General features: G+C 39.8%; 2 protein-coding genes across 4 annotated transcripts in view; one reads left to right on the forward strand and one right to left on the reverse strand.

Annotated features, from left to right (window-relative positions):
• Nucleotides 1-1,469: 1,469 nt before the first annotated feature.
• nr1i2 (nuclear receptor subfamily 1, group I, member 2) lies at nt 1,470-13,193 on the forward strand. Of its 2 annotated transcripts, none has more exons than XM_032566721.1 (9): nt 1,470-1,576; nt 3,541-3,731; nt 5,058-5,188; nt 6,397-6,566; nt 6,644-6,963; nt 8,355-8,500; nt 10,732-10,848; nt 10,992-11,097; nt 11,181-13,193. In XM_032566721.1, exons 2-9 carry the CDS (start codon nt 3,547-3,549, stop codon nt 11,335-11,337), a joined length of 1,332 nt encoding a protein of 443 aa, XP_032422612.1. In that variant the 5' UTR covers nt 1,470-1,576; nt 3,541-3,546; the 3' UTR covers nt 11,338-13,193. The 2 variants fall into 2 exon arrangements, with proteins under 2 accessions (XP_032422612.1, XP_032422613.1); XM_032566722.1 differs by lacking the exon at nt 11,181-13,193 and adding an exon at nt 8,600-8,631 and having other exon boundaries at nt 10,992-11,076.
• Nucleotides 13,194-14,138: 945 nt separating this feature from the next.
• Nucleotides 14,139-19,136, reverse strand: part of gsk3ba (glycogen synthase kinase 3 beta, genome duplicate a) — a 41,630-nt gene continuing 36,632 nt past the window's right edge. For both annotated transcript variants that reach the window (XM_032566725.1, XM_032566724.1), the window contains exons 9-11: nt 18,196-18,382; nt 17,791-17,889; nt 14,139-16,935 (exon numbers count right to left, since the gene is read on the reverse strand). In XM_032566725.1, the coding sequence (XP_032422616.1) occupies nt 16,859-16,935; nt 17,791-17,889; nt 18,196-18,382 (363 nt within the window). In that variant the 3' untranslated portion in view covers nt 14,139-16,858. The remainder of the gene's footprint in view (nt 16,936-17,790; nt 17,890-18,195; nt 18,383-19,136) is intronic.

A 19,136-nucleotide genomic window follows, 5' to 3' on the forward strand; every position in this document is an offset into this window, starting at 1 on the left:
GTACTAATTATAAACATTGGATTACTGTGGATTAAGTTACACTAGATTATTCTGGTCTTGGACTAAACCCAACCTTTGTGTAGTAACTGTCTCCAATCTGGAGTTTGGGGTTTTAGCCACTAGAGGGCAGAATGTTTTCAGTCTGAGCTCAAAGTGGAAGAGATTGGACCAGGGAGAGAGAAACTTTTCAGATTCCGCCCTAAAAGGGAATAAAAAGTACATTAAATGTTAAAATGGACACTATTTCTCAAACTAGATCAAAACTTTTTTATTTATTTATTTAAATATGTTTGCGTATTAAAAAGAAGCATTTTGCTTTATACAGAAATTCAGTGACGTATTTGATGCAATTACATCTTTTTTTACGGTTGTTGATATGCATAAGTATATCGATAAAGAAATAATTTGCCAAAATCCTACATCTAAATATAAAACTATTCAATAAATTAGAGTGTAACAGTTATTCATCTCTTTTCTGAATTTATTCATCTTGTACGTTTTCCCCACTAAAATTAAACATTTGTAACACTTACGTTGTTTTTTAAAAAAGAAAAGAAAAAAAACAAGACAAAACTTTTGCTTATTTATTTATTGGACGATCGATAAAACTGATGCTAAATGCAATTCAGAATTCAAATTAAACAATATTTTAGAAAATTGCAAACATGGGCAATAAAGTCCTCAGATGTACCAATAAAACAAGCGTTAAATAGGTATTGATTACACTCTCCTTTTACTGATGAACTTTAATCTGGTTATCAGTAGGTCAACACGGAAAGGAATCCTTTTTTTCCCACAACGTGTAGATTTTTTCATTCAGAAATGTATCAAATCTAGCATTTCCTATTATTTTTGGATTGATAAATACACCAATAATGAATTTCGAGTTTAATAAAGATCGGATTGGGGCAGACGCTTAAATGGAGGGATCATCTTGGAAAACCTTCGTTATAAATTGTCATTCAAAACTGTTACATTAATGAACAAAACTATTACATTTTTACCTCTTTCATTTGGTCAAAATAGGAATTCCTTGTCAAACTGGAAACTGGTATCAGTCAGGAAAATCAGTGCATCAGTCCTTTCTAGTGATAAAGACTGAGCATGTTTACTTCTTGTAAAATGTCACACAACTGTTTTTACTTTGTGTCTTACGTTTACGTTGGTATTATTTTATCTTTGATTTTTTTTGTAGATATTTTTCCATGTACGTGCAAGTTTAAAATAAAGCTTTAAACGGAGAAAGACACTATGAGCGTGTACGTGGCATTATAGTGACTTTTACGTCAACACATTTCCTCTGCCTTCCAGTGATCGCAGAATGGATACCAAGGTAACAGCTGTAATCGGTGTGGGCGGGGTTAGACCCGTAACTCCGCCCTCCTGAGAAACACTTGTAGTAACCAGCCCCGAACAAAATGTGCAAGGCGAGCAACAGGTCCGACCAGGCGGGATAAACAAGCAGTGGCTCTCACCTGTGGCGCGCCAAGGAAACAAATCCTGAAGTCCTGCGTGGGTCACCCGCGGCGAGGCGAAGGTGTCAGGACCGCAACAGGCTGGACATCTGGAAATTCAGGTGAGAAACATGATTGACCCCGACTGTGTTTGATTAAAGATCGACCTTTAACCAGGTGAGGGAAATCAGGGTTCACCTCGACATGAACGTCACACGCACACGCACACTCCCTACACACCCACACACACACACACACACACACACACGTTTGTATGGTTATTAAAGTCGAGGTGTTGTGCAAATATGAAGCGTTTTGAAGCAACAGTGTGTTTCTGAATCAGCACTTTTACCCCAAACTGAAGCGTCTATGTCTAAACATAGCAGCGCTTGTTTGGGTTGGTTATTCACTGCTTTAACGAATAAAGTGGGGCTGCAAGACGCGGGTCCAGCCTTGGCGGCTGTGTGTTTTCATTGGTGCGGAGAAATTAAAAAAAAAAAAAAAAAACAGGGGGTGGGAAAGAGAAGAGACCTTTATCTTATGCCGCATCGGCAGACTTTTGAAAAAACGCAGTACATTGTCGTTTCAGTGTTTTCATAAAAGCCCGGCTCCTGTACTTCTGCAAACTGTAAAGCAGTTTCACGTGGTGAGACTCACACTGTGAGAACATTGCGTTGGTGTTTAAAGGGTTCAGAATAAAAGACAATCATCTTAAGTTCTGCACTTCGAGTTATTACTCATCCTTTTTTCTATTTAAAGCCAGTCGCAGGTAGTTTTGCTCGTCAGGTCGTGCATCGGCTGTTAATTTTAATTGGCAACAGTGACTATTTCAGTTCAAAACAACGAGACAAAAACGTAACAGAAATATGACAAATGAAAAACAAAATAGGTGATTGCAAGGCAACATCTTCTGCACCAATTAACTTTACAAATATCTTATTTCAGGAAATGAAATCCTAACTCAATAAAATTAGAGAGTACTTAAAAAAACAACATCTCTTTCTCTAAATTAAGCTATTTGGCTACACATTACTTTTATTCTGGGTATCTTTAATAACTGCACAATAGTATTTCTTAAATGTTGTACATGTTTACTTACTCTAAAGACTCTTATTTTGGTTTGTATGGATGTTCTTGTTCCAACGTAATTTTTTCCCCCAATTTGCTGCTGGTACATCTAAATTTCCACACCATGGGGAAAACTGGACTTCTTATTTGTTTTTCTTGGGTGAAAATCTCCCATAAACAGTTGGACTACAGTTTTGTTATCAGAAACTCTTAGAGTAAATAAAATGTAACTATTTCTTAGTTCACTAAAAGCCTCCAGGCACACCCCACATATTGTTCAAATCTGCACAGATGGAAAAAACTTACATCGCCTGGAAGTGGAGAGGACTTTACTTTCTCTTTGAGCTTTATATAAATAATAATAACTTGCTCATCTTTAAATGAAAAGCAGTCTTTCACAGTCACTTTTTTTTATCATTAATTACAGATAAGATGTTTTGTAAAGCAATACTCACCTACATTCATCACATATTTTGAACTGGTTCAATTTGAAACCCTAGTTTTGATGTGTTATTCCAAACCTAAACTGAGCATGATATTCTGGAGCTATCCAACCTGTGTGGTTACTGAAAGAACGCTCTTCCACGGGTTTTCTAAACGATTTATCTGATATTCATTTAGACTGCATTCCGACAATGTTTGGTTGCTTTAACGGGAGAAACTGGAGGTAGATTCATGAGACCTGACTAGACTGCAAAGACCCAGCTACTGTGTTGCATTCTTCTTTGATTGCACTTTTTCATGGTAGAGTATTTTAGATCATGCACAGCTGATCCTTCTAGAACCCGCGCTTCCTTTGTTCTATTTATTTTGTCTCTCTAACTTAATTTACTTAATATATTTTTGTTAATTTTTGTCCTATCTTGCTTCGTCAATGTGTTTCTTTGTGATTTGGGTCAAATGAGGAACCAAACACAGACGTTAGAAGTTTTTGTTTTTTCTTACTCATTGTGGTCATTGTGTTTTATGTCAACATATAAAATGTAAATAAAAAAATAAAAGAGATTTTTCTTTTCAGCTGAGAATGAGCAGGGAGGCTGCTGATATCCATTTTGTCTATGAAGCTCTCGACAAGCCGCATGAGGAGAACGAGGAGGAGAAGGAGGTGACAGAAGATGAGGAGCCCAAAGCCTGCGGCGTGTGCGGCGATCTGGCGAAGGGTTACCACTTCAACGCTCTGACATGTGAAGGCTGTAAAGGCTTCTTTAGGTAAATTGTAGTTGTAACATTATCTGTGGAAATGATTCTAATTACACATTTTCCTCATAGTTCAGGTTCTGGTAATTAAATGCTGCACTTAGACACACTTTTGACATTGCAACATGATGAAAATGGTAACTGGATTCACGGTGAAGCAGCTGCTACTGTTGCCTTGCAGCAAGAAGGTTTTGGGTTCTAATCCTGATCAGTGTGCTTCCATATTGAATTAACATGTTTCCTCATCCACGGGTTATTTTGAGGTGTTCCAGCTTCATCCCTCCATCCAAACACATGCATCTGAGGGTTAGGTGCCTTCAAGTGTGTGTATGTGTGTGTGATTGTCAGTGAACCTGTTGACCTATTCATGGTGTCCCCCTTCTTTTGAGGAAACAGTCTTGCCCTAATAAAGACTTAAAAAGTTTCCATCTGTACAACTCCTACCATTCTTGAATTGCGATGCGAATGCTGCACAGAATCATCCACAAACGACCCCTGGGTTGCATTTATGGCCCCTTCTGGTTGAAGCTCAAAAGAGCCAGAGTTCAAAAATCAGATGAAATCAGCTGTGGAGTCAGGTCTTTAAGGGCATTGTTCAGAAACAGGTGGGCCATACACATGACTGCTGACCCCTCTTAATGCATCCTAGCTACAACTCATGCATTTTTTTATAGGCTGCTGTGATTGTTTTTCCTTTGGTAGACGGGCCCTCCAAGTTCATCCAGGGACAGTTGTTTTTCTTTAAGATTTTCCTCGATTGATGCTGCTGTTGTGCTACAGAAAGACTCTACTCCGTAGCAGGAATTTGTTGCTTTTGTTTCGCCTTTGTGGAATAAACTACTTTAAGGTACATCAGTGTGTTTCTCCATGTGTAGCTGCAGGAACTTCAAAAGATAGGGAGACTGCAAGCTGTTGCTGCTGCCAGCTTTCAAAATGCCCTTTAGAAGTTTTATTTGTTAGTAGGAATTATAGATTTTCAAAGCACTCATCAAAACTCAGGCACTTTATAAGTCTATTTTAGTGGGTAAAATAAAATGAAGCATGTTGTTATTGTTTTATCTCCGTAGATGTATGGCAACCACCTGGCTCAGGGAGGCCTCACAGTGGGGCATGTTGTTAACGTAATACCGTCTTTTACTTTTCTTTATATGACTTTTGAGATTAAAAAATTAGAGTAAAGTTATTTTACGGCCCAGACATGTAACTATGACGGAACAGTCCAGTTTTGTGGAAATAATTTAGACTTATTTTCTCACTCAGAGTTAAAGATTATTGTTTATGGTGCTCATTATGTTGGAAGGCTGTTTCTAATTTGTAATTTTTTAAAAATCTTTTTAGACGTGCCATAAACAGGTCAACGCAGCTCCGATGTCTGTTCCTGAATAAATGCATCATCACCAAAAACAACCGCCGCTCGTGTCAGGCCTGCCGTTTCAGAAAATGCCAGGCCATCGGGATGCAGAAAGACAGTGAGTAACATCCGGTTATAATATTTCTATTGGTTGGTTAACACTTTCTTTTAAACATTTTCTTTGTTTTTAAGCAAGAATACACTCATGGTAAAAAGATGTCAAACTCTCTTTCACATCTTGGCCTTTAGATATCAAGACATTATCTTTAACATGACTTTGTCTTCATAAGGATGTAAAATTATTTAAAGCTAACATTAAGCATACAAAACCACAGCAGATTCTTATAGTTGTTTAATAAATCAAAAACTAAAATAGCAATGTTGTGAGGAAAATATAAGTACACTAGTTGTTCTCTCTCACACCAGTTTAGAGGAACTTTGTGCCACCCTCCTTCACCACATCATGCCCAACTGCTACTTTCAATCTGGTTGAAGTCTGGACTTTGACTAGGCCAGTGCAGCACCTTTGTTTCGTTTCGTTTTCAGCCATTTCCTTTGAGATTTGCAGCTGTTTGTTCTCTTGATGAACCAGTTCAGGTCCAGCTGTAACTTGAACAGGACTGATGCTGTTACAGTTGACTCTAAAACACTGTGGTGTGAAGAAGAGAATATTGGCTGCAAAATGAGTCCAAATGATCATGTCTTCATCATGTCTTCATTGATCATTTCTTTGAGGTCTTTGTGCTAACACTGTGTTTGATTTGACACTGTGCCTGATGGCAAAATAAAAATCCACCTTGACTCATATGATCTCTGTCTTTCCAAACAAAATAAACTACTCTAGCCTTTTTGTATCCCATCATTGCCTTTACAGATGAAATCATCTGTATTGGATTTTTTTTTTGTAATTTCTGTGGACCCAACATTGATCATCTTTCTCACTATTGAATAATGGACTTCCGATTGTCTGGAAGTGACTCTATACCCTTTCTAGGTTCGTAGACTATATTAATTGGTCATTGCTGATGGTTTTCCTTCTTGATGTGAGGCTAACACACATCTTCAGACCTGAAGAAAAACTCCTGCTTTTACACCAGTAGTCATGTTCATTAGCAGTCTAAGTGCTTTAATTAGTCCAGCACACTCTGATTTATAGAAACAAATTAACGAAAATAAAAGGGTTAAGTAGTAAAATTTTTTTTTTTCTTTGAAGATCATGTTTTCATCTATCTTGACTTGCGTTTGACGTTTTACTGGGATTTGTAAATCAAAGCACAAGTTGAACATTTCTGATATTGTTTCTTCACTTCGTGTGCGGATGTGCAGTGGTCATGTCGGAGGAAGCGGTCTTGGAGCGAAGAATCAGAATAAAGAAGAAAAAGATGTGCAACACGACCGCAGAGCTTTCGACCCAACAGGAACAGGTGGTTGAGGAGCTGCTCTGTGGCCTCCGCAACACGTTTGACTCAACGTTTTCACGCTTCACCGGCTTTAGGGTGTGTGACTTGGCACAAGCGCGTAATATTGGTCATTGTTCTCGCTATTGTTTGAATTATCATTATTTTTTTACCAGCCCATGGACAGAGATGTGTTGACGGAGAACCAGCAGTCCAGACCCCAGACCAGCAGCCTGATGAAGAGCTGGTGTACAACTGAAGTACATGGAGATGATCCTTCAAAGTCCCCTTACCCCTGCTCCTTTTCCTCCGCCTCCTCCCCGTCTGTCTCTTCCTCTTCCACCCGCTCTTTCCTCCCCGGTTCCTCTGAAAAAGGTGAGGACAACGTTGGAGACAAGAACAGCAGCGTTTACACTAACCTCCCGCATCTGGCTGACCTCACGACCTACATGATCCAGGACATCATCCGCTTTTCCAAAAGCCTCCAGGACTTCCGGTAAACAGGTCCATGTTCAGATAAAAATAAACGAGTTTACCAGAATGGTTTTCCAACACCTTGAACCAGAAATTATCAAGAAACTTTGATGTATTGAAAAATAGTTTGAAAATATCTTATTTTATATCTGCAGCACACGACAAATAACCTCTGTGTATTTCCCTGCCAAGTATGAGATTTCTTCTGTTTCGCCTACTTTCCATGTAGTTCTGTGATGCTCTACACATATTTCAGTAGTTGTAGATTTTAGTACCGCAAGTTATCCTTAAAGCCTAAAAGGAGTTGCTAGCTTTTCAGCTTCTGGTCATTAAGAAAGCCTCAGTGGCGTTTCCTCTTGTTGAAACATATAAAGCCAGATTTTAGCCAAAAGTAAACAGAAATGATCTCCTTATTGTTGAAGATGAATGTTTACCTTTTTATAGTCTGAAGCACATGCGACCTCATTGATCAGGGCTCTGCCTAAGGGCTCAGAGGTCATGATCATCCTTCTGTGGTTTCAGTTTCTGTTTACACACAGGCATTTCATACGACTGCTTAAAGTTTCTCCTCAACATTCTTCTCTATAGATTGAATAGGGAGCATCTGCGAACATCGGTTGCAAGATTCTCACCTGATTCTGAATTGCATTCACGTCTAGACTTTTATTAGGACATTCTAACACATGAATCCAACCATTAAATTGTGCATCCGACTGGGTATTTGGGATTGTTCTTCTGCTGGGTCCACCTTCAGGCCTTTGTGGCGTCTGACAAGAGATTCTTGGATTTAGCTCCATTTTTCTCCACCATCAACTTTGACTTATTTGCTTGACTCAGCTGCAGCAATGTTTCCACCCCCCCATGCTGCCACCACAGTGTTTCCACCACAAAGCTTCATGTGAAAGATGGTATATTGAGGTCGATGTGCTAGTTTTCTGCCACATTCATGGGCTTATCTTCATACTACAAATTTTGCATTTAGGCCAAAAACACGTATTTTTCCTATGTTCTTATCAGAGAACCTTCTTGCAAACATTTGCGGTGTCCTTCAAGGTTTTGTGGCAAACTCTAAATGAGACTTATTGTTCTTCCTACCACTGAACAGTCGTGTCTTGGTAGGTTTGCTCTGATTTTCAGATGATTTACTGAACTGAGAAAGTGGAAATGGTTGGAACTTTCTTTAAAAAAAAAAAAGATGAACATTTGAAAATATTTAAAGTCTTCTTCATAAAATTCCAATAAATTATAGTAAGATGTCTGTTTGCAATGGAACAAAATCTGGAAAAAGAAAAAAATCCAAGCATGCGAATGTGTGTGCAAGACAAAACTTTAATTTTGACCCAGAGTTTCTGTTCCCGCCATGTTGCATAAAACATTTGTGAGAACTGAGGTTTGTGTTCATCTCTCCTGCAGGTCACTAAGCATCGAGGACCAGATATCTCTACTGAAGGGAGCCACGTTTGAAATAATGCAGATTCGCTTCAACATGGTGTTCAACACTACGACGAGCAACTGGGAATGTGGCTGTATTACATACTGCATACACGACGCAGTGCGAGGTGGGATCAAATAGTGCTTTAATTTGCTATATAACATGTTGTTCCTTCCAATCACCTCGGCTGCGAATATTTCCTGAATTTCCTCCTCTTATTTTGCAGTATGCGACATCTTCTGTTCAACGGCTAGTCAGGTTGGCTTCTAGATAATGTCGTCTACCTGCTCCAGCAAACATGACTAAAATGAGTAATAATTTAAGCAAAAATAGCAAAGCATACGAACAGTTTTATGCTAACTGAAAAAAGTAGCTCGCAAACAAAAAAGAAAAAACGTTTTAGGAATCCACACTGTTTAAGTAATCAAACCAGTTCAAGACGTGCCAAAAGCATCTGATTTTACAGAGGTGGCAGGTATGACACAACATTTTTACTTAATTACTCTTTGTGTCAAGTGAATGAGTCAACCAGAATATATTTTTTGTTTTGATCAGATAAGAGTACAGCTGGGGGAAATCTGTGTGGTGTTTGTGCTATTTTTTTCTTGCCTTTCAGCACTTTGCCATTGCATACAAAACCTGCAAAATGCTTGTGTGCTCATTAGTATCTGCACAGTCTGTGTGACAACACAGACATGTGTGCACAAGCTCTGTCTGCTACGTTGTCTCTTGGTTGTGGAATATCTCGACTCCTGGAGAGGGAAACTTCAGCAGAATGCAGTCAAACTGGACCCGCCGCTTTTGTGTTCGTGCCAAATGGAGCTCATATTCACATCTTGTTGCACGCAAACGGTCTTGCAGTAGATGGTTGTTTGATATTTTCTGCTTTCTGGAGTCAAGAAAGATTGGGTGAGGGGAGGGATCTTTTTCCAGTTTGGACCCTGATTAAATAAGCAGGTTTAGACAACAATTGGATGATTGAACAGCTCAAAACGGCCTGAGCAGCTACAGTATTCTGTGGGTTTTTGAAGGAACCAGAACACCTGAATTTTAAGATTCTTAGAAAAAGATCAATTAATTGAGGCCAGTGGTCTCAAACTCCAGTCATTGAAGGCTGGAGTCTTGCAACTTTTAAATGTGTCCCTTGTTCTACACACTTGAATTAAATGGTGAAACTATGTCACTAACTTGCAGTTAAGCACGACAGAGCTCTGCTAATGAACTAATAATGGAGCCAGGTGTGGAGACGCACAGAGAATCCTAAATGTTGCAGGACACTGGCCACTGGGGATTTGTTGATTTGTACTGATATATGAGTTACTGTCCAAGACTCTTGTATGGCTTTGCAAAACTGAAAATCTAAAGGAAATTATTAAAAAAAAAATGTTGCAGAAATATACATTAATTGAAGCAAACCCAGGATTTTAAAGCAACTTAGAGGTGCTGATATGTGAATTGACCAAGTGGTAAACTTGGAGCATTGGTCACTGCTGCATATTAAAGACAAATGGTGAAAAAACCACACATTTCTTTTTTTTCCATTAGACTTTATCTTTACTGCTTGTGTAGGCTGAGGTTATTTCTAATCACTGTGACATTTTTTGGATGAACTTTAAGTAACTATCAAGAAAATATCTCTTTAATGTGCCCATCACTCTGTTCGAATAACAGGAAATGATAAAACCGACACCACAAAGTACTTCTTTCAGTTAAATAAAAGCACAATGAAACTTGCTAATTTGTCTGCCTTTGGTAACTTCTACTGAATAAATCCAGATATTTCAGAAACATTAGAATTGGAAGATAAATCATTTTAAAATCCCTTCTAATGGACCTTAGAGATGATTTGATTTTTGTTCTCGATTTTGTCGTACTAAAACCAGATATCTTTGGTTGGATGCAACATTTCAAATGTGATGGCATCCTGCATGTTAATTCTTTTCTTGGTTCAACTCACCTGAATCAAACGGCAGTATCTGAAATACATTATGGCGTTTGGGAGGTATTTTGATTTTAAACCAGCTTTGCAACACAGTCTAAAAAACAGAAGAAAATTATATCTTTCAAAAAAACTTTCCTACAGAGCTTTAAAGTTAAAAATTTTTTTTAAAAATGCTTTAGTTACTTTTTGGGAATGTTTAGGGTTCTTATAATAGATAATATCGCTCTGAATAAAAAAAACTTAAAGATTTTTTAAAACCACATCATTTTATACATCTTTACAAGGCATGGCAATGATTATTTTGTTTCTGCGTGATTATATTTCCATGTTTTCAGGCAGTTCATGGTGAATCTGTGCCAGCTCATGCATCTCGTTGTCGTTCAATGCCCTGTTTTTTTTTTTCTCACGTCTCCCAGGGGGTTTCCAGCCGCTCCTGCTTGAGCCCCTCTTCAAATTTCACCACAATCTGCGCAAACTGGACCTGCAGGAGGAGGAGTACGCCCTCATCCAGGCCATATCGCTGTTTTCTCCAGGTAGCGGCAGAACTTCCGCTCCAATCAATCATTAATGAGCCCTGTAAATATTTAAACCTTACAAACATCTATGTGCGCTTGCAGGCACATAGATGAACGTGAAATATATTTTTAGATTTTTCCATTAAAATTCAATCCACCAGACCGTCCTGGAGTGCAGCATCACGCCGCCATCGATAGAGTTCAAGAAAACTTGGCAGAAACTCTGAAAGCCTGGATCGACTGCAAGAAAAAAGGCCCAAAAAAACAGTGAGTGAAATCCCACGGTCAGCCCCTTCCGCTGTGGAACCTCTTCACATATTTGCGAACCTTTCGTCTGCAAACTTTTCCAGCCTGCTGTATCCCAAAATGATAGCCTGCCTCACGGAGATGAGAACGATGACGGAGGAGTACAGCAAGCAGATTCTGCAGATCCAAGACGTGCAGCCTGACACCATCTCTCCGCTCATCATGGAGGTGGTCAGTAAAATCCCCTGCAACAACATCTGAGGCCCAAAACTGGCCACTTCCAGCATTCGGCTCTTATTTAGCTGTTGGGGGTGGGGCGGGAACTGAACGTGCCCTTTAATTCGCTGCTATGTAAGGCACACAGGAAACTTGATGAAGCCATCTGCTTTTTGCACAATTTCAAAGCTTTTGCTGGGCAGAAGCGAGCTTTACAGACTCACTGATTTGTTGGTTTCAGGTGCTTTTGTTGTGGCATTTTGAGACAATATGAGTATTGATGTTTACGATGATTTTCACTGCACTCAGAACGGAGACTGCTCAGGAAGCCAAGGGAAACCTTCTTCTGAAAACATTTAAACCGTCTCGCTTGTTACCTCAGGTTGTGTTCAGTTTTGTGTTTGTTGTGCTATGTAAAACAGAAGTTTAACACTTATTGTAAATAGAACTGAATAGTAAAGGTGCTTTTTGAAATCTTTTATTATGTAGCCTGATTAAGATGCGTTAATTTATATTAAGGCTCAGAAACCCCTCAAAAATCAGGCTGTCTGGTAATATAAAATCAATCTGAAGGATTTCTTTCAGATGAAAAAAAAACACAATAAGATTGCTGTGCTTTTTTTTCCAGGACATTGATTTGTTTAAGCCACTGTAAGACAATTAAGATGCCATTTAAAGGTTAATGAATGAATCAAAGAGAAGTAATAATCAGGACATAAATGAAACATCACACTGAGGTTTGTTGACTAATTAAATTGGGGAAAGAAAGCAGAAAGCAAAAATGCCACACTGCTTCTACTCTACTGATGAAAAAGACAGACTTTAGGTAATGAGCTTTCAAAATATGATCTAAACTGATTAAAGAGTTAAAAGTTATCATGGGTTTATCTGGTTTTGAGTTCTAATGTCATGGTACTTTGATCTGAGTTGGATTCAAAATCAAAATGCTCTTAAAGGAAGTGGCGGCTCAACAATTCCTATGCAGAAGAAAAAATGGACACTTGTTCATCTTTACACAATAGACAAACATAAACTAGATTAAGATGTAACCTCAAACATCTAATGTAACCAAATCTCACAGATTGATCAGGTTTTATGTGTTCCAGGGTTCAGACGGTCTGAACACAGCACAGCTCAGGAACACACTTCTGGGTATGGAGCGATCAGGAGGTGCTGGTCAGCCAATCACAGGCAGAATCTGGGTTACAAAGACAACATATTTTCCTTTTAAAATAGAAAACAAAACATCCAGGGACAGAGTAAGTCTCAGCAACATCAACAAACTGTCATTTCAGACATCGTCTCATGAATTAGGCTTTGTGCACTTAACAAAAACTCTGCAGCAATAAATACATTAAGCTTGATAAATCACAAAATCTTTGTCTTTTACGTTCACCAAGCTCCACTTTTTAATTAAAGCAGTTGTTTCCCTAAAATATGAAAACTCTTCTTTTAATTTACTCCATTATCCCGCATCAATTAACACTTATTTCAGTAAAGCACCCATGCAGAAAACAAAATCTAACTGCATGTTCTAAATGGGGTAAAATGTAGCGCCACCTGTTGGACAAATGTAAAAATACCTGGGGATGAAGAACCACAGCCGAATCCTACGAACCCCTTCTAAAAGCACCAATGTCTGTCTATAAAGCTCAAAAAAGTCCATTTTGCTTGGTATAAATTATTAAAATATAGTGTTGTGTTATTCCCTAATCAAAAACATACAAAACACATTTTCTTTCATATATCTTATGTCTCCTACTAAAAAATATGCTAATTTAGTCAAGTTCCACATAAGTCTGCAAGTTTTAATTGAATAGACAGGAGTCTGCTGTAAGAGTATTGATTTATGCTGAGAAATATGAAATTAAATATTAACATTAAAAATGTGATTTTCAATATTACAATTTTCATGTGCAAATTGTTTTAATGCAGCTTTAATGATTTATTTAATCCTCCTGCAGTCTTAGCTTAAGGGTCCCGTCAGACAATCAGTTCCCAAAACCATGAAAAAGGAGAACCTTGTAAAAGCGCACACGGGGTCCTTGTGACCCCGCACAAAGTAAAAAAAAAACAACTCATGGGATCCAAATGACCCCATCTCCTTTTACCTTAACCAGCGGGTAGGTTAAGGTATTAAAGTACGAAGAGAAAAATAATTTTGAAATTCAGGGATATTCAACACAACCAAAAAAATTTGATTAAAAGCAAAAAGGCACAAAATGTCTTTGGGATTTCTTCAGAGTTGAGGGACATTTATACAAAACCACTTGGTTTCTCCATGTATTGATTGATTTTTTTATGTGTCTTGGTATAAAGCTATGGAATTTGTTCATGCCTTCTCCTGGCTGATGCCTTTGCAAACCTATTTCAAATTCACTTAAACTTACTTTCTAGTTAATTAGACATATGATATCTGGGGACAATGAAAAAACAATGACCAAGTCCTTTAACGCCATCAAAAGGTTCCTGAGTTAAGCAACAGATTTTTGTGTTTCAGTTGAATTGTTCATAATATCACACATTAAAGGTTCCAGTTTCAAGCTTTCCGATCAGGTCGACTGTAGGTGGCAGCAAACCTTCTTGAATTAGGAATATAACATCTTTAGACTGAGATTACATTTATTTTTGCACTTAAATTATTGTCCTCTTCTGTTTCACATCAGTAGATATTTTTTCACACGAATGCAGCAACGGTTGTAGCCATACTTTCTGGAAGGGTTCTCCTGTAGCTGCCTTAAATGATCCTTCTTATCGTAAAATAATTCAGATTATCCAGTTCATTTTACTGGTTGTGCCAGAAACACACAGCTAACACTAAAAGGAAAACCAGGCAGACAAATTCCTTGATCATTTCCAGGCTATCCTACTCTTTATTTGTTGCAAATTACAGTACCAGGGAACTATTCCTCGGAGCACGCAGAGGGAATATTTACAGAGGCGCAACATTTAGCATACCTTCACAGAAACAAAAGGAAAAATCAAAACAAAAAAAAATTCAGTCACAAACAGAGGCATTCAAGTAGTAGTACTGTTATACAGGATGTATTTGTTGTATTTTTTTCTTTTACTCTGTTTCTGTTTCTTTTACCCCAGTTAGCATATGACCAGTATATATGCTAGTATGACTTATTATACTAGTAGATATACTTTTTTTTCTGTTTTTGGTAACCATTTTGTTTTTATTGAACTGGGTGTCAAGGGTTGGGGTACAGTGGTCAAACCTTCTGGTGGAGGGAAGCAACACGTTCATGAATGCAAAATTACAGCAAGCAGGAGACGTGGGAGATAGGCTACATGACTCGACCCCCCCCCCCTTAGGTGCTACTGAGTCCTACCCCAACCCTCCCTGTCTACGTTTCAAGATATGCAGCCCAGAGACAACAGAAATATCCAGACAGAGGGGAGGAGAAAAAGAAGAGAGAGTTATTGCCTCTGAGGATGGCTCATCACAACTACGTCAACGTTCGGCTTTGGTAACAGAACCAACACTGTGAGCGATACTGAATCTCTACTGTAGTCTATATTTACAGTACTAGAGGCCTCCTGCTGCCTCATCAGTCCACGTGCGTGCCCGTGATAAAACATCTATCAAAATAAACATCAGTTCCCAAAGTCTATATCGTATCTTCAGCTGAGGGATGAGGTTGGGTGGGTTGGGGGGGAACCTTACAATTAATGTCTGTATAATCCACAAAGTGTGCGATGAAGGACGGGGGCGAGGAGGAGGAGAAGGTGGAGGCTCGTGCGGCGGGACGTTTGACAGCACCGAGGGGGGGAATCACGACATCGAGGGACGGGGGTGATGGAGGAGACAAGGCGAAGGTGTATGAAAGCAAAGGCACTCCAAACTATAGTTACACTATACATGACTAGTTCTTGTTACAATAATACAGCTGTCATCTACTGTACTGTACAGGTAAGATTGAACATATGGCTGGATAAAGCTGATCATCGTCATCTAACAATATCCATAAACAATATCAGTTCAGCCCTGATTCTTTTTTCTTCTTCTTTTCTTTCCCAACTCTTTGTTTTCGCTCATAAACAGTACATGGGTCAGCGTATATACATACCTTAAACACAACATGGGAAAAAAAAAAAGTAATAATCGTAACATAAAAAACAAGATACAAGACGTACAAGTCAGAATTTTGGTGAGGAGCATTTATACTGTATATACAAATTGTTTTTTTTTTCCTTTTCTATTTTTAATGTAGTGAGTGTTCTTGGTAAATAAACACGTCTGGACAGTACCGAGCAGCTCTCTATGCAGTGCTGTGGTGCGGGGACGAACGGTGGTTAACACTTTAACACTTTAAGGAGCGCGCTCGCTGAAAAACGAAACAAAAAAAAAAAACAAAAAAAACTGTGATCATCTGGAAGAGAGAGGCGGATGCTGACAGGAGAACCGGTTCGTCGAGATGCTGCACCGTCGCACCGTTACGGAGTCCAAGGCAAAAAGGAATAAAGCAGGTGCTCTAAATCCACCTACAGCCTTTAATACACGCAACACAGGAGAGGAGCGAAGCTGCTGCTGGACTCCAACGCTTCCAGCAAGAACAGGAGCAACAAACAAAACATCAACTTATCCAGATCCGTCTTTAGGCAGCGGCAAATATTGCCGCTACGCTGCCAGATATGAGCTCACCATAAATGATTTCTGAACCATTGTAGTTATTATACATTTATCTATATATACTTTTTATACAGAAAGAAAAGTATTATATAAACTGTGTGTATGCTCGTTTGTACTGTATGTATATATTATACAAGCACACAGGAAGCAGATACACATCACATCCGTCGTCGCACACCCCCCGCCCCACCAAATCGCTGCCCAGGAGTAGGGAAAAAAAAAAAAAATTAAAATAAAAACGATGAGTAAAACAGGCTGCTAGAATTAAAAACCCCAGGCGAAAGAAATAAACCACCCGATCTGCAGAGCTTCTTCCAGCGGTCGTCATCATGCATCAACGTGTGCGAGAGGATGTGTGTGTGTCTGAGTGTGTGTAATACACGTGCATGAACCTCATGCCTTGTCTGCGGAGGTGAAAGGTCGTGGCGCCCCTCTCCGGTTGGTCCTTCTGTACTTGGGTCATGCACTACAGGAGGAACCAGAGGAGGAGGGGGGTGGATGCAGAGATGTGGTATGATAACGAGGAAGGGGCAGTCAGGAGGCAATGAGGGGCAACAAAGGACTTTTTTTTTTTTTTTTTTTTTTTTTAACAGATTGTCCTCTTATAAATGTTAGGAGGCTACCATCGAGTATACATGTTTAGTATACTTGTAGTCGGCAACGCATCTGCCCCTACGATTCCCTGTCAAAGGGAGCATAGGTGGGTGGAGGACAGTTCAGACAGCTGGGGGTCAGAGGTGGAGGTCAGGGTGGCTGGGTTCGTGTGGTCGTGTCGCCGCTGAGCCCCGGGCCGCTGCAGCATCGCCACGCCGCCGCCAGGAGCAGAGCTGATCGCAGCTCACCCCCTGGCCAGGGGGGGGCGCAATGGAGAGGGGGCTGTGGGCCGGGGGCTGAGGCCGGGGCGAGGCGCGAGTGGGGTCTGCAGGCTCAAGAGGTGGAGGTGGAGTTGGAGGCTGAGGCGGAGGCGGTGGTGGTGTTGGGACCTCGCTCCGTGCTGCTGCCATCTGTGGGCAGGGAGAAGGTTAGTGAATGTTAGGTGAGAGAAACTGATTAAAAGAAGAAAAAAAAACTGTAGAAATTTGAGTTAGGTTTTTTCTATGCAAAAATGTTTCTTGGAAATAAAACGGATTGTTTTGAAACACCTGTCAGAGCTGAACATCTAATTCTGCTGCCGACTACTGCTTGGTGTCTCCTTATACTGATCACACACTATTGTGGGACAGCGTCCCATTCTTTATCGGTTATTTTTTGCAACTTGGTCAGAGTGGTTATGTTGAACTACACAAGTAGATCCTGTCCCACAGCATGATACTTCCTCCACCACAAGCTTTTAGGAGTTGGCAGAGAAGATTTGGCAAATGCCAAGTGGGGCACAAACCACATACTCAACTCTGCTAATCACCTACAAATTCATTTTCCTCACGAATGTGGGAAAATGAATAAATTGAAATAAACCAGCTTTCCAACAGCAAGAAATTTATTACCAAGAAGCATTATTACAACTACAAAGTAGCTGACAAACATTAACCTAATACTCTAATTGACTTTTTAATCACACATTTTCTACCTATAATGAATCTATCAAAGTTTAACCTCTGCTCATCATGGCCTCATTTAACCATAGTGTAATAATGTTAAAAAAATAAATAAGGCAGAAACCGACCAGTATGATTATAGTACATGAAAATTATAACTAATAATCAATTGTCAACCACAGTCTACACAAATCTACGTAACTTAAAGGTGCATTTTAATAAATCATTGAAATTGTTATTTCAGTAGTTCAATAGAGAAAGGGAAGTGAGTGCTTCCAAGTTGATAATGGTGAAGAAAGTCTGCTGAAAGAGTGCGGCTCTGACCTGTGGTGGCAGACGCGTTGGTTGGTGTCGAGGCGACAGCCTGGTTGCGGGCGTGGGCAGGGATGAGTATGGAGGCCAGAGAGGGATTACTAGATAGCTCTGAAAGATAATGAACAGAAGTTATCAGGTCATGCTGCTGCACAGCTTCACTAAACCCTGCAGAGACACTCAGATCTGTCAAAAAATGAACATTTCCATGAGCTGTGCATGGAAACACAGGATTAACTGGAGGAAAAGCTGAACGCGAAAGAATCAGGAAATAGGAAAACTTCCACAGAGGGAGGTGAGGTGTGCTCAAACCGAAGCAGATAAAATAAAAACAGACAAACATGAGAATGAAATAAAACTGTTTCAAAGGGTCAATTTTCTTTCCTTATGTGACCAGCTTGTGTGTCTGGAGCGTACCCTGGGTGGTGAAGTTGAAGAGCGAGGGCTTCTCTCTGCCGTTGGGCAGCTTGATGTTGGGGTCACGCAGCTCATCAAAGAAGGAGTGAGCGCAGGCCTCCAGAGGGGTGAGGCGCGCCGTGGGCGTGTACTCCAGCAGGCGAGAGCAGAGGGCGATGGCCTCCGGAGGGGTCCGAGGCCGGAAGACCTGAACAGCGGTCAGAGACAGCATCAACGTGTTAAGATTGGTTGTTATCGCCATGCAGGTAGACGTCTGGACAGCTAAGGTACAACCAGGGGAATAATTTAAGCGTTTCTGTGATCTGGCACTTTGAGGGCAGTGAATTAAATGCAGCTGCAGAGAACGACCTCGACATGGTTCCCACACATCCATGGAGAAATTTATATTATCCTAATCAGTTTCTTACATCCAATTTAAAAATAAGTAAAATATAAATTCATGGTGAACTGTAGTGACAGATATTTCTACTGTACTACCACTTGTATGGGGAACCTGGAAACATCAGAAACTGGAATTAAGAAAGAAAAGACAGAAAGAAGGAAGGAAGAAAGGAAAGAAGGAAGGAATGAAAGATGAAGCAAAGGAAGGAAGTGAGGACTGAAAGACAAGGAAAGAAAGGAAGTGAGGAAGGAAAGCAAGGATAGCAGGAGCTAAAGACAGAAGGACATAAGGAAAGGAAGAGCAGACAGAAAAAAATATATATTTCCGTTCTCTTATTTTCTTTTTCCTTTATTATCCAGGCTTGGGAAAATACTAAAAACATTCTATGTTTTTCCAGACTGCGTAGGATCCCTGCAGAACAGAAAGGCCAGCGGCTGCCTGTTGATTGGAGGCTAAATTTATAAAGTAAAAGCCTTGTGTGAGGAATGGAAATAATGTCCACCCACTCCTTACAGCCTCATACTTACTGTCTGTGTCTGACTGTACAAGATAAAAGTAA

The sequence above is a fragment of the Xiphophorus hellerii genome, chromosome 7 (genome assembly GCF_003331165.1).
Source record: "Xiphophorus hellerii strain 12219 chromosome 7, Xiphophorus_hellerii-4.1, whole genome shotgun sequence".
Lineage (NCBI taxonomy): Eukaryota > Metazoa > Chordata > Actinopteri > Cyprinodontiformes > Poeciliidae > Xiphophorus > Xiphophorus hellerii.

Coding starts and splice junctions, on each gene's coding strand:
- nr1i2 (XM_032566721.1), top strand. CDS start 3,547: ATGAGCAGGGAGGCTGCTGATATCCATTTTGTCTATGAAGCTCTCGAC. Junction 6,567..6,643: donor CACGCTTCACCGGCTTTAGG/GTGTGTGACTTG, acceptor TTTTTTTACCAG/CCCATGGACAGAGATGTGTT. Junction 10,849..10,991: donor CATATCGCTGTTTTCTCCAG/GTAGCGGCAGAA, acceptor TCAATCCACCAG/ACCGTCCTGGAGTGCAGCAT.